Source organism: Ascaphus truei, chromosome 6 (assembly GCF_040206685.1).
Source record: "Ascaphus truei isolate aAscTru1 chromosome 6, aAscTru1.hap1, whole genome shotgun sequence".
Taxonomy (NCBI): domain Eukaryota; kingdom Metazoa; phylum Chordata; class Amphibia; order Anura; family Ascaphidae; genus Ascaphus; species Ascaphus truei.
This window is the reverse complement of record NC_134488.1, coordinates 140,995,791-141,017,518: the sequence shown is the minus strand read 5'-3', so window position 1 is coordinate 141,017,518 and position 21,728 is coordinate 140,995,791. Positions and strand designations below refer to the sequence as shown.

The 21,728-nt window shown below is 51.4% G+C and overlaps 1 protein-coding gene across 1 annotated transcript; it reads right to left on the bottom strand.

Annotated features, from left to right (window-relative positions):
* Nucleotides 1–6,135: 6,135 nt before the first annotated feature.
* Nucleotides 6,136–18,908, bottom strand: RABAC1 (Rab acceptor 1). The gene is made up of 4 exons (XM_075606508.1): nucleotides 18,899–18,908; nucleotides 13,509–13,606; nucleotides 11,574–11,675; nucleotides 6,136–8,670 (listed from the first exon to the last, which is right to left on the bottom strand). Exons 2-4 carry the CDS (start codon nucleotides 13,591–13,593, stop codon nucleotides 8,585–8,587), a joined length of 273 nt encoding a protein of 90 aa, XP_075462623.1. The 5' UTR covers nucleotides 13,594–13,606; nucleotides 18,899–18,908; the 3' UTR covers nucleotides 6,136–8,584.
* Nucleotides 18,909–21,728: the final 2,820 nt, after the last annotated feature.

The window sequence follows — 21,728 nt, the reverse complement described above, 5'->3', positions numbered from 1 at the left end:
CCTTTTACCACATATAACCCCTCCCAAAAACTCATCCTATTACCCCATAACGGCTCCCTATAACTCCTCCTGTTATCCCATATATAATCCAAATAACTCCTCCTATTTCCTCATATAACCTTTACCAATAACTTCCTATAACTCCTCCTGTTACTCCAAATAACTGCTCCTTATCCTCCTATTACCCCATATAATCCCTCCCTATAACTCCACCTATTACCCCATATAACCCCTCCTTATAACTCCTCCTATTACCCCATATAACCCCTCCTTATAACTCCTCCTATTACCCCATAAAACCCCTCCCTACAACTCCTCCTATTACCCCATATAAACCTGGCCTCCCGTGACCAGGTTTATTAACACCTTTTTATACCGGGATCATATGATTGAGCAAAGCAAGGAGGTAAAATAAATTGTAATTTATTTCAGGATAAGACACACACACAGAATGTAACACAATTTGCACAGTTAACACACTTACTGGGAACGGGGCTAACAAATAAATCTATCCTTTAAACGAAATTCACAAAAATGACCTCTGTAGGAGCCCTTTCCAATGACCGGTAGGTACTCACGAAAGTCCTGGAACTGATTTCAGCGCAATGCCAGACGCGACCGCTACGTTCTCACAAGCGGGACTTAGAAAATGTTCTCATTCAAAATCTTTGAAGCCGTCTATTCAGCCCAGAGCGTCTTTGAATTTGCCGATGTTGATTTGGCGCTTGGAAACTGCGCTCCTCATTGGCTGCAAGGTTTCTTCTTGGTTTCAGCGTCCCATTCACAAACCTCTACAGCCTATCAGAGCGTGGGAATTCTCCTGCCAGCCAATCCCCGATTTGCCGGTATTGTAAAGCCGGACGGGCAACTTTTTTTCATTCTACAAGGGGCATGGGCTAACCGGGCACCTCTGCGCATACTGAGCCCCCGTGGCTCCAGGCTCCAGAGTCTGGGCTCTGGCAAATGGTGGCCGGATAGTACTGTTAGCCCAGGATGCGGGTACTAAAGCAGAACTGCAGTACCCTCCTGTTCTAACACCTTGGCATCCCTGAGGCTTTCAAGTCCGGAGTCCGCACAGACACAGAGGCACCAAGCTTGGTAGCCACCTGGTCTCTTGGAATCCATGACTTGGAAATCCCACAGTTCATTCACAGGTTATCAATATATATACCTATTAAATATAACTCGCTAATAAAATATACTGTGTCCTGTATCTTGTGTGATAAAAATGTCCCGTTCTGTTGTCAGGGATGGAATAAGGGGATATATTGTCTACACTCACTGGCCTCCTCCTTGCCACACTCTAGAAATGACTTTTAAAACTTTTTACACACAAAACCCACTCACAGCCTTATCATATAGCTGGAGCATCCCCTGAACCCCTATACTAGGTGCAGGGTATCTGGGCATGTATCTGGGTACCCCGTGGGTGATCGCAGGTATGCATTAACCCCTTCATGCCCGGTTACCTTGTCTGGAAGATGCTGCAGCAGGGATCCTGGCGGTGAGTCGTAATAGCGCTTTCAGAGTCAGAGTTTGCCCGGAGTAATGTGCATGGCTGTATCCGAGAATCTCACTCGATTTCCGGATCCAACTTTTGGGGTATCCCATAACTCGGGAACCCCGATACACAGCCACATTCTGTAAAGACTTCCTCCGACAAACCCACCCAGTAGAATATGGAGGATTTAAATTGTTTTTTTTTTTTAACTGCTTGAGGAGTCAGGACTGAAACGAAATATATCTAAAAGCACAAGTTTGAAAAAGTAAAGTAAACTTTTTAGGGTAATAAAATTAGACAAAAGAACGAGAATAATCCAATAGAGGAAGGAAGCGTTATAGATTTTGACCCCGGCCCACTTTAATCACAGGATTGAGATCGTTTTGGAGTTTTGTAATTTTAAACGGGAATTTGTAGGTTTTTCAGAAAAACTAGACCTGTCTATAATCTTTTAAAGGGAGATTTCCAGACTCACAGCGAATTGCTGTACACAGAGAAAGGTTGTATAAAAAGGTCGAGATAAGGAATTAGAAATAAAGTGATTAAGATTTTATTTTTTATTTATTTTTTTATTAGTTATTAAGGTTTCTCTGTTCAAACTTATAACAGGGAACTAGCTGTTTGTTTTCCTAAATAAACCGGTCCTGTCTGATTTTTGAACAGCAGTAATTAAAAAGATTGAAAGTTTCAGCAGCTACAAAAACATAGTTACAAGAAAATGTGTATCTTACCACAACAGACATGGTCAGACGATACACGTTTGTTGTTGTTTTATAATACAGGAGTTATTCGTTATAATTGATGATAATAATAATGTTTAGAAAATAAAATTGTTTTCAATTTTTAAACAAATTCCGCAATATCATTATTATAGTGCAGAAACTTGTTAAACAGAATTCTAGGTCACAAAAGTCAAAGAAAAGTATAATATATATCATTTAATGTAAATTATACAAAAAAAAAAAAAAGGCAGATAAATATGAATAAACTGATATCACTGCCACGAACCTGATACTGTAGTGGATTCTCTCCCCAGGGAAGGGTGGGTTTGGAAACCTGGAAGAGAGTCCCATTTGGACACAATGTACCAGACAACCCGGAATGTCTTATTCCCCTGAGAGCATAATGTTAACAGGTCCACGGTATCTGACACTTTTTGGAACCGGAGATGTCCGATGTCCAGAAGTGGCTAAAGAAGAAGAAACACCATTTTCTAAACCAGAAGCAAAGCTAAAGGACACAGATCCATCAGATGAACAACGACCATTTCCGGAACGACAGAGGGAAGGCCAGATCGGAAGCGAGGAAAAGAAAAATAAGCAACTTTGTAAAAATAAAAAACAAACAAACCATGCTGCCCACACTTTCACGTTATAATGTATATGCTTTTAATGCTTTTATGGGAAAATGCTGTGGGATAAGAACGATGTGTTGGGGATATATGTCAAGATCAAGATGGTGGACTCTATTTAGGAAGATCGGTATAAATGTGACCTGCCATATCTTCACATGAATGGACATATGCAACTAATGATGAGAGATGTCTTAAGAAGGTACATGTCAATATAATAGACAGGGCAGACATTGTATTGTATTGTATGTCTTTATTTATATAGCGCCATTAGTGTACATAGCGCTTCACAGTAGTATTACATGTGGTAATCAAATAAATAACAGATAATATAAATAACAGATCATGGGAATAAGTGCTTTAGACATAAAAGTAACATTTCGGAAGAGGAGTCCCTGCCCCGAGGAGCTTACATTCTAATTGGTAGGTAGGGAGAACGTACAGAGACAGTAGGAGGGATAATGCAGACAGTCCAAGTACTTTTGGCTATGGAAATACAATTTGGACTCCATACCTGGTGTGTGAATATATCTGAATGGAATTGATAGACACTTTATCAAGTACACTGGCGACACACTTTATTCGAGCTTGGCTAGTCCCACGAATTCGGGTATACCCGGGTGTATTGAGGTTTGTGACTGTTTTCTGCCCGAGTACATTGAGTTATTTTCCAAGCAGGGATTGAAGCATTTTATTCCCGCTGGCTGCAATACTGCACAGTATATATATATATACTGCATTACAATTCATGAATTTATGCCATCTGGTAGACACGCGAAGCATTGCAGCCTATTAAATCCTAATCATTATCATTTAACAGATCAGCCGCCCGTCAGCCAGGCATGAACCCAGGATGGGAAGGCAAACGCAACGGGGCTTGTCAGAGGTGAGGAGCGGCGCATTCCAGGTATCTGCCAGGTACATACCGGGTATTTGCTCGAATAAAGTGTGTCGGTGCAGTATATCAAATTATGGACATTCTACGTTTCCCTCGGCTATCCAGCAAAAATGTTAGAGCAGGAGCAGGGGGCGTGGCTACTAAGGGAGGGTGTGTCCTTGCCTGGATCGGGGCTGTGTGTGTCTCTCTGTGTGATGTGAGATGTGGCAGCAAGGGGGTAGGGGGGGCACCAGTGGGGGGAGGGGGGCGGGGACATGTTCCGGCAGCGGGGGGGGGGAGACACACATACACAGACAGAGACACACACACAGAGACAAATCTCACCCCACACTACATCCAGCAGCAGGGGGGGGGGGGGGGGCGGGGAGATGTGCCGACAGCGGGGGGGGGGGGGGCGGGGAGATGTGCCGACAGCGGGGGGGGGGGGGAGGGGGGTCAGGGAGATGTATTCAGAAACTACATTCCCTGGGCGAAGCCGGGCACAAAAGCTAGTATACATATATATTCAGCATGCAACTAGTTAAAATAAGTAATTTAGTGTTAAGTTAGAAATTGTATGGAAAATTATTAGCTGTCCCTGCGAAGATAAATCAGTCTGAAGACAGGCAGGTGTAGAAATGTTGTGTGTGATTTAAGAAACTTGGTAAGTTTAATGTCTGCTGAGTTGAATAGTATATGATCTTGAGTTTGGAATCATAGGTTAGTTAAATAGTTTAGTAGGAAAAGACAATACAATAGAGACAGATCTTAAAAGATTAAGAACATGGCTAACTATAGTTACTTAGTGACAGAACAAAGAGGTTCTTCTACATCAGAGTAAATATGCTAAATGAAGAAACAGTGTTCTAATGTTGATTAACCAAGGACAGTTTGGGCTGATACGGAGAAAAACAGGCGATAGCTATGTTTATACCGGCTAAGAGACATGTATAAAGATTGTATTTTTAAGTATAGAATTCAGAATCATTTAATACCAAGCTAAGAACAACTAAGCTAAGGATTCCCCTCTCTATAACTACATTCTATACGCCTGAATGATGCAACTGATGCTGTGAAAGATGTGTTCTTTTGTCTCTGACTACACTGAGAAAAGAAGTGGACTATTTGATATATATTGAAAGGCAGGACATTTATTTGCACCCATCTAATGAGCAAGTGTTCACTCCACGTCGCTTCCACACATTCCCTTATCCCATCCTCCCCAGCCCGTGTCTTCCCACTGCTGGATGAAGCCTCCCCAATGATCTCCCAGGTCCTGCGGTTACAGCCTCTCTTCTCCACGTCGCTTCCACACATTCCCTTATCCCATCCTCCCCAGCCCGTGTCTTCCCACTGCTGGATGAAGCCTCCCCAATGATCTCCCAGGTCCTGCGGTTACAGCCTCTCTTCTCCACGTCGCTTCCACACATTCCCTTATCCCATCCTCCCCAGCCCGTGTCTTCCCACTGCTGGATGAAGCCTCCCCAATGATCTCCCAGGTCCTGCGGTTACAGCCTCTCTTCTCCACGTCGCTTCCACACATTCCCTTATCCCATCCTCCCCAGCCCGTGTCTTCCCACTGCTGGATGAAGTCGCCCCAGTGATCTCCCAGGCCATGCGGTTACAGCCTCTCTTCTCCACGTCGCTCCCACACATTCCCTCATTCCATCCTCCCCAGCCTGTCTCCCCACTGCTGGATGAAGCCTCCCTAATGATCACCCAGGTCCTGCGGTTACAGCCTCTCTTCTCCACGTCGCTCCCACAAATTCCCTCATCCCATCCTCCCCAGCCCGTGTCTCCCCACTGCTGGATGAAGCCTCCCCAATGATCTCCCAGGTCCTGCGGTTACAGCCTCTCTTCTCCACGTCGCTCCCACACATTCCCTCATCCCATCCTCCCCAGCCCGTGTCACCCCACTGCTGGATGAAGCCTCCCCAACGATCTCCCAGGTCCTGCGGTTACAGCCTCTCTTCTCCACGTCGCTCCCACACATTCCCTGTGATTACACAGGGACAGTTTCTCCATGGATGGCCTTGTAGTAAATAAAGCAACTTTATTGCCTTAGATCAACGTTTTGACCCTCTGATCTCCGCGTGCATTTTGCCACGAGTGACCTCACCGCCAGGACCTGTCACCGCCTGCTGCTTTGGTAAGTCACTAAAGTTAGCCCTTACCTTGAAAACCCCTTAATCTTATCCCCTAATACCAATGCTACCCCCCCTACACTAAAAACCTTAACCCTAACAGCTAAAACCCCTAATGTTAATCCCCTCACCTAAAACTTACCTTAGAGTAGAAGTGTCCAGCGGCAGAGGAACCCCCTGCGGCCAAATATTGGCAGGACACACACACGCCATTACGGAAATTCAATTTTTCCATGGTAACCTTCTTGAATCAAAACCAGTATTTTCTTAAATATCCAATAGGGTTTTTATTAACCAATTTAAAAAAACATGCAAACAAAATTATGTATGAATTGAGTAATTAAGAGTCAGGGTATGTGCAACAGTAAGCGAAACCCTGGTTTTATCAGATAAATTAAAGGGGTTCATTAGAATCAGGTGTTTAAATAATTATAATTAGGTAGATCTTCAGATGTGAATTTGGGAGGTTCGACTCTACATAAACATGAGAACCTTTGTGAGTTTGGTCTTCACCATACAGCTGTGTGGAAACACATCATGCCACGATCAAAAGAAATCTCTGAGGACCTCAGAATAGCAGTTATTGATGCGCATCAGTCTATAAAGGGTTACAAAATCATTTCTAAAGATTTGGGTCTCCACCAATCCACTGTCAAACAGACTACAAATGGGGAACGTTCAAGACCACAAGTCACTCTACCTAGGAGCAGTCATCCTACCAAAATCTCTTGGGGAACAAACCAGCAAATCATCCAGGAAGTCACAAATCACATCAGAGTAACATCCAAGGATCTGCAGGTCCCTCTCGCCTTGGTTAATGTGAGTGTTCATGACTCAACTATCAGAAAAAGACTGAAGAAGAATGAAGCCAGGAGGAAACCACTGTTCTCTAAAAAGTGCATTGCTGCCGTCTGAAGTCCGAAAAAGAGCACATAGATGATCCACAAGACTTCTGGAACAACGTTCTCTGGACAGACGAGTGAAAGGTAGAACTTTTTGGCCTCAATGAGAACCGTTGTTTGGCTAAAACTGTGTTCGAACAAAAGAACCTCATCCCAACCGTCAAGCATGGTGGTGGGAGAGTGATGGTTTGGGGCTGCTTTGTTGCCTCAGGAACTGGACAGCTCGCCATCATTGACACTACTATGAATTCTGCATTGTATCAGCAGATTCTAGCGGAGAATGTCAGGCCTTCTGTCCGTGAGCTGAAGCAAAAGTGGGTCATGCAGCAGGACAATGATACTAAACATACAAGCGGATCTACAAAAGAATGGCTGCAGAAGAAGAAATTCCACGTTTAGAATGGCCTAGTCACAGTCCGGACCTAAACCCCATCAACATGTTGTGGCAGGACCTGAAGTGAGCTGTCCATGCAAGGAAGCCCATCAAATGTCACTAAGCTGAAGCAGTTCTGTAAGGAGGAATGGGCCAAAATTCCTAAAAACCCGATGTGAGAGACTGACCGGCAGTTACAGGACACGTGCCCTTGAAGTCACTGCTGCTCAAGGGGGCGCCACCAGGTACTGAATCTAACGGGTCACACACTGTCTCACAGAGATACTGAATGTTTAATCATTTGTGGATCAATAAAAGCTTAAAAAATATCATGTTTTTTTCATTTGTTTGATCAGGTTATCTTGATCTATAATTAGGATTAAGATCCAATAACATTTTAGGTTTGAGAGATGGATATAGTCTCAGTTTTACAGAATGGATATGTGGAACATCTGTGCAATAAACCCCCCCCCCCAAGTTTATCCGAGACTGCACCCCCAGGTTTAGCCGAGACTGCACACCTAGGTTTAGCCGAGACTGCACACCTAGGTTTAGCCGAGACTGCACCCCTCAGACCCCATTCGCTTTGGTTCTTTGAGACACCTGCTGGGTTTTTGTCCCGTTTTGCAGCCGTGAGACTTTAATAGATTTCCCCTGGCAGCCGGACTTCTCCATTCTGTGCATTCAGCGCTCAGCTGCACTGCCAGAGTCAGGTTACCCTTATTATATAGTTAGGGGTGTGCTCTGGGGGGTTTCCCAATGACCATTACTGACCCCAACATATCCATGTGCAAATCTCGCAGAAAGTGTCCTATGCGGAAGGGTTTGGGCCTGGGACGAGGGGACACAGACCGGGACGAGGGGACACAGACCGGGACGAGGGGACACAGACCGGGACGAGGGGACACAGACCGGGACGAGGGGACACAGACCGGGACGAGGGGACACAGACCGGGACGAGGGGACACAGACCGGGACGAGGGGACACAGACCGGGACGAGGGGACACAGACCGGGACGAGGGGACACAGACCGGGACGAGGGGACACAGACCGGGACGAGGGGACACAGACCGGGACGAGGGGACACAGACCGGGACGAGGGGACACAGACCGGGACGAGGGGACACAGACCGGGACGAGGGGACACAGACCGGGACGAGGGGACACAGATCGGGACGAGGGGACACAGACCGGGACGAGGGGACACAGACCGGGACGAAGGGACACAGACCGGGACGAGGGGACACAGACCGGGAAGAGGGGACACAGACCGGGACGAGGGGACACAGACCGGGACGAGGGGACACAGACCGGGACGAGGGGACACAGACCGGGACGAGGGGACACAGACCGGGACGAGGGGTGGGGGGGGGGGCTTTGACCTGTAGGACCCCCAGTGCTGCCCTGTGAGGGGCCGGCGATGGGAATGAGGCTGTCAGACGGCTTCCATCTGCAGCTCCTCAATATCCCCCTCCAGCTCATGGAAAGAAGCATGGGAGCCAATAACCACAAGGGTGGCACCTAGAGAAAGAGAGAGCGAGACGGTGTGTGAGAGAGGGAGCCAATAACCACAAGGGTGGCACCTAGAGAAAGAGAGAGCGAGACGGTGTGTGAGAGGGAGCCAATAACCACAAGGGTGGCACCTAGAGAGAGCGAGACGGTGTGTGAGAGAGTGCGGGCGAGAGAGCGAGACGGTGTGTGAGAGGGAGCCAATAACCACAAGGGTGGCACCTAGAGAAAGAGAGAGCGAGACGGTGTGTGAGAGAGCGAGACGGTGTGTGAGAGAGCGCGACGGTGTGTGAGAGAGGGAGCCAATAACCACAAGGGTGGCACCTAGAGAAAGAGAGAGCGAGACGGTGTGTGAGAGAGCGCGGGCGAGAGAGCGAGACGGTGTGTGAGAGAGCGCGGGCGAGAGAGCGAGACGGTGTGTGAGAGGGAGCCAATAACCACAAGGGTGGCACCTAGAGAAAGAGAGAGCGAGACGGTGTGTGAGAGAGCGCGGGCGAGAGAGCGAGACGGTGTGTGAGAGGGAGCCAATAACCACAAGGGTGGCACCTAGAGAAAGAGAGAGCGAGACGGTGTGTGAGAGAGCGCGGGTGAGAGAGCGAGACGGTGTGTGAGAGGGAGCCAATAACCACAAGGGTGGCACCGAGAGAAAGAGAGAGCGAGACGGTGTGTGAGAGAGCGCGGGCGAGAGAGCGAGACGGTGTGTGAGAGGGAGCCAATAACCACAAGGGTGGAACCTAGAGAAAGAGAGAGCGAGACGGTGTGTGAGAGAGGGAGCCAATAACCACAAGGGTGGCACCTAGAGAAAGAGAGAGCGAGACGGTGTGTGAGAGAGCGCGGGCGAGAGAGCGAGACGGTGTGTGAGAGAGGGAGCCAATAACCACAAGGGTGGCACCTAGAGAAAGAGAGAGCGAGACGGTGTGTGAGAGAGCGCGGGCGAGAGAGCGAGACGGTGTGTGAGAGAGGGAGCCAATAACCACAAGGGTGGCACCTAGAGAAAGAGAGAGCGAGACGGTGTGTGAGAGAGCGCAGGCGAGAGAGCGAGACGGTGTGTGAGAGGGAGCCAATAACCACACGGGTGGCACCTAGAGAAAGAGAGAGCGAGACGGTGTGTGAGAGAGCGCGGGCGAGAGAGCGAGACGGTGTGTGAGAGAGCGCGGGCGAGAGAGCGAGACGGTGTGTGAGAGAGCGCGGGCGAGAGAGCGAGACGGTGTGTGAGAGAGCGCGGGCGAGAGAGCGAGACGGTGTGTGAGAGAGCGCGGGCGAGAGAGCGAGACGGTGTGTGAGAGAGCGCGGGCGAGAGAGCGAGACGGTGTGTGAGAGAGCGCGGGCGAGAGAGCGAGACGGTGTGTGAGAGAGCGCGGGCGAGAGAGCGAGACGGTGTGTGAGAGAGCGCGGGCGAGAGAGCGAGACGGTGTGTGAGAGAGCGCGGGCGAGAGAGCGAGACGGTGTGTGAGAGAGCGCGGGCGAGAGAGCGCGGGCGAGAGAGCGCGGGCGAGAGAGCGCGGGCGAGAGAGCGCGGGCGAGAGAGCGCGGGCGAGAGAGCGCGGGCGAGAGAGCGCGGGCGAGAGAGCGCGGGCGAGAGAGCGCGGGCGAGAGAGCGCGGGCGAGAGAGCGCGGGCGAGAGAGCGCGGGCGAGAGAGCGCGGGCGAGAGAGCGCGGGCGAGAGAGCGCGGGCGAGAGAGCAAGACGGTGTGTGAGAGGGAGCCAATAACCACCAGGGTGGCACCTAGAGAAAGAGAGCGAGACGGTGTGTGAGAGAGCGAGACGGTGTGTGAGAGAGCGAGACGGTGTGTGAGAGAGCGAGACGGTGTGTGAGAGAGCGAGACGGTGTGTGAGAGAGCGAGACGGTGTGTGAGAGAGCGAGACGGTGTGTGAGAGAGCGAGACGGTGTGTGAGAGAGCGAGACGGTGTGTGAGAGAGCGAGACGGTGTGTGAGAGAGCGCGGGCGAGAGAGCAAGACGGTGTGTGAGAGGAAGCCAATAACCACCAGGGTGGCACCTAGAGAAAGAGAGCGAGACGGTGTGTGTGAGAGAGCGAGACGGTGTGTGTGAGAGAGCGAGACGGTGTGTGTGAGAGAGCGAGACGGTGTGTGTGAGAGAGCGAGACGGTGTGTGTGAGAGAGCGAGACGGTGTGTGTGAGAGAGCGAGACGGTGTGTGTGAGAGAGCGAGACGGTGTGTGTGAGAGAGCGAGACGGTGTGTGTGAGAGAGCGAGACGGTGTGTGTGAGAGAGCGAGACGGTGTGTGTGAGAGAGCGAGACGGTGTGTGTGAGAGAGCGAGACGGTGTGTGAGAGAGCGAGACGGTGTGTGAGAGAGCGAGACGGTGTGTGAGAGAGCGAGACGGTGTGTGAGAGAGCGCGGGCGAGAGAGCGCGGGCGAGAGAGCAAGACGGTGTGTGAGAGGAAGCCAATAACCACCAGGGTGGCACCTAGAGAAAGAGAGCGAGACGGTGTGTGTGAGAGAGCGAGACGGTGTGTGTGAGAGAGCGAGACGGTGTGTGTGAGAGAGCGAGACGGTGTGTGTGAGAGAGCGAGACGGTGTGTGTGAGAGAGCGAGACGGTGTGTGTGAGAGAGCGAGACGGTGTGTGTGAGAGAGCGAGACGGTGTGTGTGAGAGAGCGAGACGGTGTGTGTGAGAGAGCGAGACGGTGTGTGTGAGAGAGCGAGACGGTGTGTGTGAGAGAGCGAGACGGTGTGTGTGAGAGAGCGAGACGGTGTGTGTGAGAGAGCGAGACGGTGTGTGAGAGAGCGCGGGCGAGAGAGCGCGGGCGAGAGAGCAAGACGGTGTGTGAGAGGAAGCCAATAACCACCAGGGTGGCACCTAGAGAAAGAGAGCGAGACGGTGTGTGTGAGAGCGAGACGGTGTGTGAGAGAGCGAGACGGTGTGTGTGAGAGAGCGAGACCTCGTATTCTTACCCAGCACCCAGAAGACAGCTGCTCCAGCCCCGGCCAGCCAGAAAAAAGGGAAGGACACGGCCCCAGCCAACCCATACTGACTGGCCATACTGAGCTCCCGACCTGCGGTGGAGAGGACAGACTCAACCGGTGCCACCTCTGACCAGCTCAACTTGTGTAACCCACTAAAGACCAGCACCGCCCCTCCCCCTGTGTAATGCCCATGAGACATGTAGCGCAGGTTGTCAGTGAAGCAGCGAAGGGTGCGAGGAGGAGGACGCGAAACAGCGACGGGCGCGAGGAGGAGGACGCGAAACAGCGACGGGCGCGAGGAGGAGGACGGGAAACAGCGACGGGCGCGAGGAGGAGGACGGGAAACAGCGACGGGCACGGGGAGGACGGGAAACAGCAACGGGCGCAAGGAGGACGGGAAACAGCAACGGGCGCGAGGACGGGAAACAGCGACGGGCGCGGGGAGGACGGGAAACAGCAACGGGCGCGAGGACGGGAAACAGCGACGGGCGCGAGGACGGGAAACAGCGACGGGCGCGAGGAGGACGGGAAACAGCAACGGGCGCGAGGACGGGAAACAGCGACGGGCGCGAGGAGGACGGGAAACAGCGACGGGCGCGAGGACGGGAAACAGCGACGGGCGCGAGGAGGACGGGAAACAGCGACGGGCGCGAGGAGGACGGGAAACAGCGACGGGCGCGGGGAGGACGGGAAACAGCGACGGGCGCGGGGAGGACGGGAAACAGCAACGGGCGCAAGGAGGACGGGAAACAGCGACGGGCGCGAGGAGGACGGGAAGCAGCGACGGGCTCGGGGAGGACGGGAAACAGCGACGGGCGCGGGGAGGACGGGAAACAGCGATGGGCGCGAGGAGGACAGGAAACAGCAACGGGCGCAAGGAGGACGGGAAACAGCGACGGGCGCGGGGAGGACGGGAAGCAGCGACGGGCGCGGGGAGGACGGGAAACAGCGACGGGCGCGAGGAGGACGGGAAACAGCGACGGGCGCGGGGAGGACGGGAAGCAGCGACGGGCGCGGGGAGGACGGGAAGCAGCGACGGGCGCGAGGAGGACGGGAAGCAGCGACGGGCGCGGGGAGGACGGGAAACAGCGACGGGCGCAAGGAGGACAGGAAACAGCGACGGGCGCGAGGAGGACGGGAAACAGCGACGGGCGCGAGGACGGGAAACAGCGACGGGCGCGAGGAGGACGACAGGAAACAGCGACGGGCGTGAAGAGTACAGGAAGCAGCGACGGGCTCGAGGAGGACGGGAAGCAGCGACGGGCGCGAGGAGGACGGGAAGTAGCGACGGGCGCGAGGAGGAGGACGGGAAGCAGCGACGGGCGTGACGAGTACAGGAAGCAGCGACGGGCGCGAGGAGGAGGACGGGAAGCAGCGAAGGGCGCGAGGAGGACGGGAAGCAGCGAAGGGCGCGTGGAGGACGACGGGAAGCAGCGACGGGCGCGAGATGGACGGGAAGCAGCGACGGGCGCGAGGAGGACGGGAAGCAGCGACGGGCGCGGGGAGGACGGGAAGCAGCGACGGACGCGAGGAGGACGGGAAACAGCGACGGGCGCGAGGAGGACGGGAAGCAGCGACGGACGCGAGGAGGACGGGAAACAGCGACGGGCGCGAGGAGGACGGGAAGCAGCGACGGGCGCGGGGAGGACGGGAAGCAGCGACGGACGCGAGGAGGACGGGAAACAGCGACGGGCGCGAGGAGGACGGGAAGCAGCGACGGACGCGAGGAGGACGGGAAACAGCGACGGGCGCGAGGAGGACGGGAAGCAGCGACGGGCGCGAGGAGGACGGGAAGCAGCGACGGGCGCGAGGAGGAGGACGGGAAGCAGCGACGGACGCGAGGAGGACGGGAAGCAGCGACGGCGCGAGGAGGACGGGAAGCAGCGACGGGCGCGTGGAGGAATGGCTGAGAACCTGACTTACCAAACAGAACCATTTTGGACTGCAGGGTCCTCAGGTAAATAATGTAACAGGCACCGAAGAAGACAGCTATGGCTATGAGCAACATCGGAGAGGTGATACTGCGAGGGAAGAACAGAAATAGTGTGAGAGACACGGTGACATGCTACACCGACACGCAGGGCGCGCGAGCCAGGCCCGGCGACACGCAGGGCGCGCGAGCCAGGCCCGGCGACACGCAGGGCGCGCGAGCCAGGCCCGATGACACGCAGGGCGCGCGAGCCAGGCCCGGTGACGTGCGAGACAGACACTGTAACACGTCACACTCACATGCAGGACATAACGACACACACACACACACACGACACAATGCCACAATGCCACACACAGGACATGTCACACACGCTGGACATAGCGGCACAAACTTACATGCAGTACATAACGACATACACCACACACGGTGCATAACGACAGACACACGTCACAATGATACACATCATACACTCACAAAGTACATAATAACACACACACAGGATAATGACAGACACACAAACGTCACAATGCCACACTGACATACAGTACATAATAACACATACACACGTCACAATGCCACACTGTATATCACACACTCACACACAGTACATAATAACACACACACACCTGTCACAATGCCACACACTCACATGCAGTACATAATAACACATACACACGTCACAATGCCACACACTAACATGCAGTACAGAATGACACACACACACACGTCACAATGCCACACACTCACATGCAGTACATAATAACACATACACACGTCACAATGCCACACTGTCACACACACATGCAGTACAGAATAACACATACTGTGACAGAGTCACTGACTCAGGAGGCTGGAATAGTGAATGGAGAGACGCTGCAGCCAGTTCACAGAGTGTTAATCTCCTCAGACAGAAGGAAGCACACCTGCAGCCTAATTAAGCAGGAGGCCTGAGAGACTGCAGGTTTAAAAAGCAGGAAGTTGCTCACACAAGGTGAGCTTGTTTTTCCACGTGAAGGTGGAGAGAACTCTCCCGGCTAGGAAGCCGTAGCAGCTGCTGCTGCTCTGGTCCCCCAGTCCTGCGAGGAGCTTTGCTGCTGGGACCAGCTGGGACCCCAACCCAGGATAAAGATAAACATTGCTGCGAGGCTGAACACAGCCTGCTCCCCGGAACCGTGTTCCTGTTTGCTGTTTGGAGCTTTACAGATAAGACTTTATTATTACACTTATTGGTTATACTTTGTGTTGCATATGTTTTGGGCATGACCAGATTAGCTGGCTGTCTTGTTAGTAAGGGCTCAAGAAGTGAGTTAGTTTCCCTAAAGGGAATAGGCTTTAATTTCTAGAAAGTAGTTTGTAAAGGGACAGTGCACCCGTACTTTATTTTGGTTGTGGCTAATAAACCACTATAGTTGAACGTTTCCCACCGTGTCTAGCGTCTTACTGACCCCGCCGCGAGGCCGTCCTGCCACAGGTGGTGTCAGAAGTGGGATGTTACGCCTCTGGGGGTCAGTAGATGAAGATGTGTTGAGACACTGAACTCAAGCGGAAAAAAAAATGATTTTTGATGAAGCATGGAAGTTACAGCTAGCAAGCGCTGAGTGTAAATTTTGCCCCGTCGGGTATGAAAGGATTGCTGTGTAAAGCTAATGCCTTTTGCTGAAGCGAGTGAATTTGCAGCTAGCAAGTGCTGTGTGTAAAATTTGCCCTGTCTGGTATAAAAGAAAATGAAAATGGATTTTGGCACAGATGTTGCCCTAAGAAGAACCCAGAAGGTTCAAAGATTGTAAAGCAAGTACAACTTACGTGTTTTGTGGAAAGTCTGCCTCGTCGGGTGTGAAAAAACAAACAAAAAAACGGGGTTTTAAAATGGCCGCCGTCAAGTGTAAGTTTTGCAATGTACATAACCATACAAAACAGTGTCCCTTCAGGCCATATGATGATTATGATGATGACGCATATGTGGCCCCGAGAAGAGAGATGTACCCGCAGATGAAAGCTGCAAAAGTGACCAGTGTCCAGAGCGCAGGACCCCATAACCTTGGAGTCGGTGACCCGGAGCTCAGAGCCGTGCCGGTTAGAAGGAAACCAGGTAACTTTCTAAAGGATTCAGTACGCTGGGCCTGTCATAAACAAGGACAACAGGCGTCAGCAAGGCACCGAGATGTGCTGCAGACCAGAGTGATGGGCAGAATTGTCACAGGAACGGTGGCAAAGGAGAAGCAACGGGAAGCTGAATCCTTGGTCCAGGGAAAAGAGACCTTAATATCTGCACTCCAAACTGCCCACCGTGATTATTATGTCTTGCAGGAGCAATTGAATAGGGAGCGAGAAGCGAACGCCGAGGTACAGAGGTGTATACTCCCAGCTATACAAGAGTATGCGGCATTAAAGAAAACAGAGCGTCTCTTACGGCGTGAGTTGGAGGAGCTGACGACAAGTTTGGATAAGGCCAACACCGCAATTGCTACCATGGAATCAGAGAGAACAAGTCCTGACTGGAGACTATGTTATCAGATGTCCCAGAGAGATGTGCAAAACTTCATCAAAGACTTAGAAGTTTCTCACCAAGAAGCTAGCACGCTCAAAACAGAGCTGGAGCTCTCACGCCAGGACAGCCACAGTCTAAACACAGAGCTGGGTACTTTGAAGAAAGCCAATGAGACGGTCCTAAGGGATATAGAGACTGTGAAAATGGAGAATATAAACCTGAAAGAAGAGGTTTTAAACCTGACCGGTCAGGTCAGTGATGGGACTGAGAAGCTTCACCAAGCGCAGAAAGTGAAGACGCAATTGGCGCAAGAAAAATTAGAAGTACAGACTGCTCTGCAGAATGCAGAGAAAATGCTGGAAAAAGAATGCCTCGCCCTGGAGCAGCTAAAGATCACGTTGAGCGCCACAAGAGCATCGCTGGAGGCGGAGCTTAGAAGCCAGGTGACGCTGTGTGAGAGGGAACATGAGAAGGTCCAAAGACTGAAGCAAGAGATGGAGAAGCAGAGAGGCAGTGCCATCCCAATGGGTCAGTATACCAAGGAGAAAGAGGCCTGGGAAACAGAAGCAGCAGCGATCCTAGCAACAGGAACTGCAGAGCTCCAAAAGATGAAGGCGGCGCTAATGCAAACCCAGAGTAAGCACCGGGAAGAGGTGAAGGCCCTGAGAGGGGACTGGCAGCATCAGATTGAAGAGTTGCAGATGCAGATGGCTGAGCACACGATGCAGCGCGCCAAGATGGAGGAGGTGTCCGTCCGTCAGGTGGCCTGCCTGACATTGCACCATGAAACAGAGATGGCCGATATCCACAAGCAGCTGATCCAGATGGCCAATGAGGGGGACCGGCTACAGCTGGAGCTGGACAAGGTCCAGGAGGAGCACCAGCAGCTGCATGTCCAGAATAAAGAAACAGAGACAGATTTAAGCCTTGCTCTGAGTCTGCTAGGAGACGTAGAATCGCGACTGCATTCTAAAGAAGATGAACTAGCAGCCGCACCGAGTGAAAGAAGAAAGGCAGAAGTACTGCTTCAAGACCTGAGGAAGGACCTAGAGTCTGAGTGTGCTGGCCGCAAGATGGCGGAGAAACAAAAGTGTGACCTAGGCAAGGAGCTTGAGGCTCTGAAGACTAAGCGGGAAGCTATGTTGGACTCTACGGCTGCCCAGCAGGAGGTTTCTCAGATGAAGCTGGAGGAAAAGCTTACAACCCCAAGACAGACGTTTGGGTCACTGAAGCAGTCCAAGGCCAAGTGGCGATGCAGTAGCGCCGTAAGAATCCAATCATACTACAGTGCCCAGGGGGCCCAAAGTGGATTCCTCGCCATGAGGGCTGCCACTGTGAAGAGACAGTCGCGAATGAGATGGAAGTGTGCCCGTGATCGTAAGAGGCAAAAGACCGCACAGATTGTCCAGCGACTCTCTCAACAGAGTAAGTTAAAGAGTCAAGACAGAAAGGCCCAAGCCTATGAGTCTGCTGATGGTAAAAGAGAGGTGCCATGGGGTGCACTTTGGGTTAATAAGAATCCCGACCCAGTTGAAGTAGTAAGGATAAATATTGTGAACCCAAACACTGAAGGTACGCTGATGGAGAAAGGTCCAAAAGCCATCTCCGCTAAAACAGAGTTGCTGTCATCACAAGAGAAGACCAAACAGTCACTGGCGAGTGTATGCAATGAACAGACTGAGGTCAAGGCTCTTGCACAGAGTAAGGGAGACTCTGAGCACAAGAGAACGATGCATCTTCAGGATTTGCAGATCAAGGTCACAATGTGCCGTAGAGTCCTGGCACAGAGAGCTAATAGACAGCCGCATGCTCAGGAACCTTTGCAAGAAGAGACACAACAAAAGCAGAGCATCAACCCTAAACTGGCACAACACAAGGAGATAGTGAGGTACCAGTCCTCAGGCCCAGATGGCCTGGTAATTACCCCAAAAATAAAATGCCTAAATTGGAAGGCAAGAAAAAAAAAAAGGGGGAGGGAAGGGCCGATGTCAGACATTTTTTGCCAAAGATGCTGGTGCACGGGAATGGTGCACGGGCCGCTCCACAGGACAATGTTTCGCTGGGGAGAGGGATATGTGACAGAATCACTGACTCAGGAGGCTGGAATAGTGAATGGAGAGATGCTGCCGCCAGATCACAGAGTGTTAATCTCCTCAGACAGAAAGAAGCACACCTGCAGCCTAATTAAGCAGGAGGCCTGAGAGACTGCAGGTTTAAAAAGCAGGAAGTTGCTCACACAAGGTGAGCTTGTTTTTCCACGTGAAGGTGGAGAGAACTCTCCCGGCTAGGAAGCCGTAGCTGCTGCTGCTCTGGTCCCCCAGTCCTGCGAGGAGCTTTGCTGCTGGGACCAGCTGGGACCCCAACCCAGGATAAAGATAAACATTGCTGCGAGGCTGGACACAGCCTGCTCCCCGGAACCGTGTTCCTGTTTGCTGTTTGGAGCTTTACAGATAAGACTTTATTATTACACTTATTGGTTATACTTTGTGTTGCATATGTTTTGGGCATGACCAGATTAGCTGGCTGTCTTGTTAGTAAGGGCTCAAGAAGTGAGTTAGTTTCCCTAACGGGAATAGGCTTTAATTTCTAGAAAGTAGTTTCTTAAAGGGACAGTGCACCCGTACTTTATTTTGGTTGTGGCTAATAAACCACTAGTGTTGAACTTTTCCCACCGTGTCTAGCGTCTTACTGACCCCGCCGTGAGGCCGTCCTGCCACAATACACGTCACAATGCCACACACAGTACATAATAACACACACACACAGGATAATGACAGACACACAAACATCACAATGCCACACTGTGTCACATGCAGTAGAGAATGACACACACACACACACACACACACACACACACACCTGTCACAATGCAACACTGTATCACACACTCACATGCAGTACAGAATGTCACACACACACACGTCACAATGCCACACTGTGTCACACACTCCCATGCAGTACAGAATCACACACACACACACACACACACACACATACACATACACACGTCACAATGTATCACACACACATGCAGTACATAACACATACACACGTCCCAATGCCACACTGTATCACACACTCACATGCAGTACATAATAACACATACACACGTCACAATGCCACACTGTCACACACACACATGCAGTACAGAATAACGCATACACACATCACAATGCCACACACTCACATACAGTACATAATAACACACACACACAGGATAATGACAGACACACACCTGTCACAATGCCACACTGTCACACACTCACATGCAGTACAGAATGACACATACACACCTGTCACAATGCCACACTGTGTCACACACTCACATGCAGTACAGAATGACACACACCTGTCACAATGGCACACTGTGTCACACACTCACATGCAGTACAGAATGACACACACACACCTGTCACAATGCCACACTGTCACACACACATGCAGTACAGAATGACACATACACACGTCACAATGCCACACTGTCACACACTCGCATGCGGTACATAACACACACACACACACACGCCACACTGTGCCACACACTCACATGCAGTACAGAATGACACACACACCTGTCACACTGTGTCGCACACTCACATGCAGTACAGAATGACACACACACACACACGTCACAATGCCACACTGTGTCGCACACTCACATGCAGTACAGAATGACACACACACCTGTCACACTGTGTCGCACACTCACATGCAGTACAGAATGACACACACACCTGTCACACTGTGTCGCACACTCACATGCAGTACAGAATGACACACACACCTGTCACACAGTGTCGCACACTCACATGCAGTACAGAATGACACACACACCTGTCACACAGTGTCGCACACTCACATGCAGTACAGAATGACACACACACCTGTCACACTGTGTCGCACACTCACATGCAGTACAGAATGACACACACACCTGTCACAGTGTCGCACACTCACATGCAGTACAGAATGACACACACACCTGTCACACAGTGTTGCACACTCACATGCAGTACAGAATGACACACACACCTGTCACACTGTGTCGCACACTCACATGCAGTACAGAATGACAAACACACCTGTCACACTGTGTCACACACTCACATGCAGTACAGAATGACACACACACCTGTCACACTGTGTCGCACACTCACATGCAGTACAGAATGACACACACACCTGTCACACTGTGTCGCACACTCACATGCAGTACAGAATGACACACACACCTGTCACACTGTGTCGCACACTCACATGCAGTACAGAATGACACACACACCTGTCACACTGTATCACACACTCACATGCAGTACAGAATGACACACACACTGTGCCACACTGTGTCGCACACTCACATGCAGTACAGAATGACACACACACCTGTCACACTGTGTCGCACACTCACATGCAGTACAGAATGACACACACACCTGTCACACAGTGTTGCACACTCACATGCAGTACAGAATGACACACACACCTGTCACACTGTGTCGCACACTCACATGCAGTACAGAATGACACACACACCTGTCACACTGTGTCACACACTCACATGCAGTACAGAATGACACACACACCTGTGACACTGTGTCGCACACTCACATGCAGTACAGAATGACACACACACCTGTCACACTGTGTCGCACACTCACATGCAGTACAGAATGACACACACACCTGTCACACTGTGTCGCACACTCACATGCAGTACAGAATGACACACACACCTGTCACACTGTATCACACACTCACATGCAGTACAGAATGACACACACACTGTGCCACACTGTGTCGCACACTCACATGCAGTACAGAATGACACACACACCTGTCACACTGTGTCGCACACTCACATGCAGTACAGAATGACACACACACCTGTCACACAGTGTTGCACACTCACATGCAGTACAGAATGACACACACACCTGTCACACTGTGTCGCACACTCACATGCAGTACAGAATGACACACACACCTGTCACACTGTGTCACACACTCACATGCAGTACAGAATGACACACACACTTGTCACACTGTGTCGCACACTCACATGCAGTACAGAATGACACACACACCTGTCACACTGTGTCGCACACTCACATGCAGTACAGAATGACACACACACCTGTCACACTGTGTCGCACACTCACATGCAGTACAGAATGACACACACACCTGTGACACTGTATCACACACTCACATGCAGTACAGAATGACACACACACTGTGCCACACTGTGTCGCACACTCACATGCAGTACAGAATGACACACACACCTGTCACACTGTGTCGCACACTCACATGCAGTACAGAATGACACACACACCTGTCACACTGTGTCGCACACTCACATGCAGTACAGAATGACACACACACCTGTCACACTGTGTCGCACACTCACATGCAGTACAGAATGACACACACCTGTCACACTGTGTCGCACACTCACATGCAGTACAGAATGACACACACACCTGTCACACTGTGTCGCACACTCACATGCAGTACAGAATGACACACACACACACCTGTTACACTGTGTCGCACACTCACATGCAGTACAGAATGACACACACACCTGTCACACTGTGTCGCACACTCACATGCAGTACAGAATGACACACACACTGTGTCGCACACTCACATGCAGTACAGAATGACACACACACACCTGTCACACTGTGTCGCACACTCACATGCAGTACAGAATGAC

Bases quoted from the DNA above. Each gene is read 5' to 3' on its own strand.
- RABAC1 (XM_075606508.1), bottom strand. From the start codon at position 13,593: ATGTTGCTCATAGCCATAGCTGTCTTCTTCGGTGCCTGTTACATTATT. The intron at 11,676-13,508 runs GTAAGTCAGGTT...TCTCCACCGCAG, and splicing joins GTCCAAAATGGTTCTGTTTG to GTCGGGAGCTCAGTATGGCC. The intron at 8,671-11,573 runs GTAAGAATACGA...CTCTTTCTCTAG, and splicing joins AGCTGTCTTCTGGGTGCTGG to GTGCCACCCTTGTGGTTATT.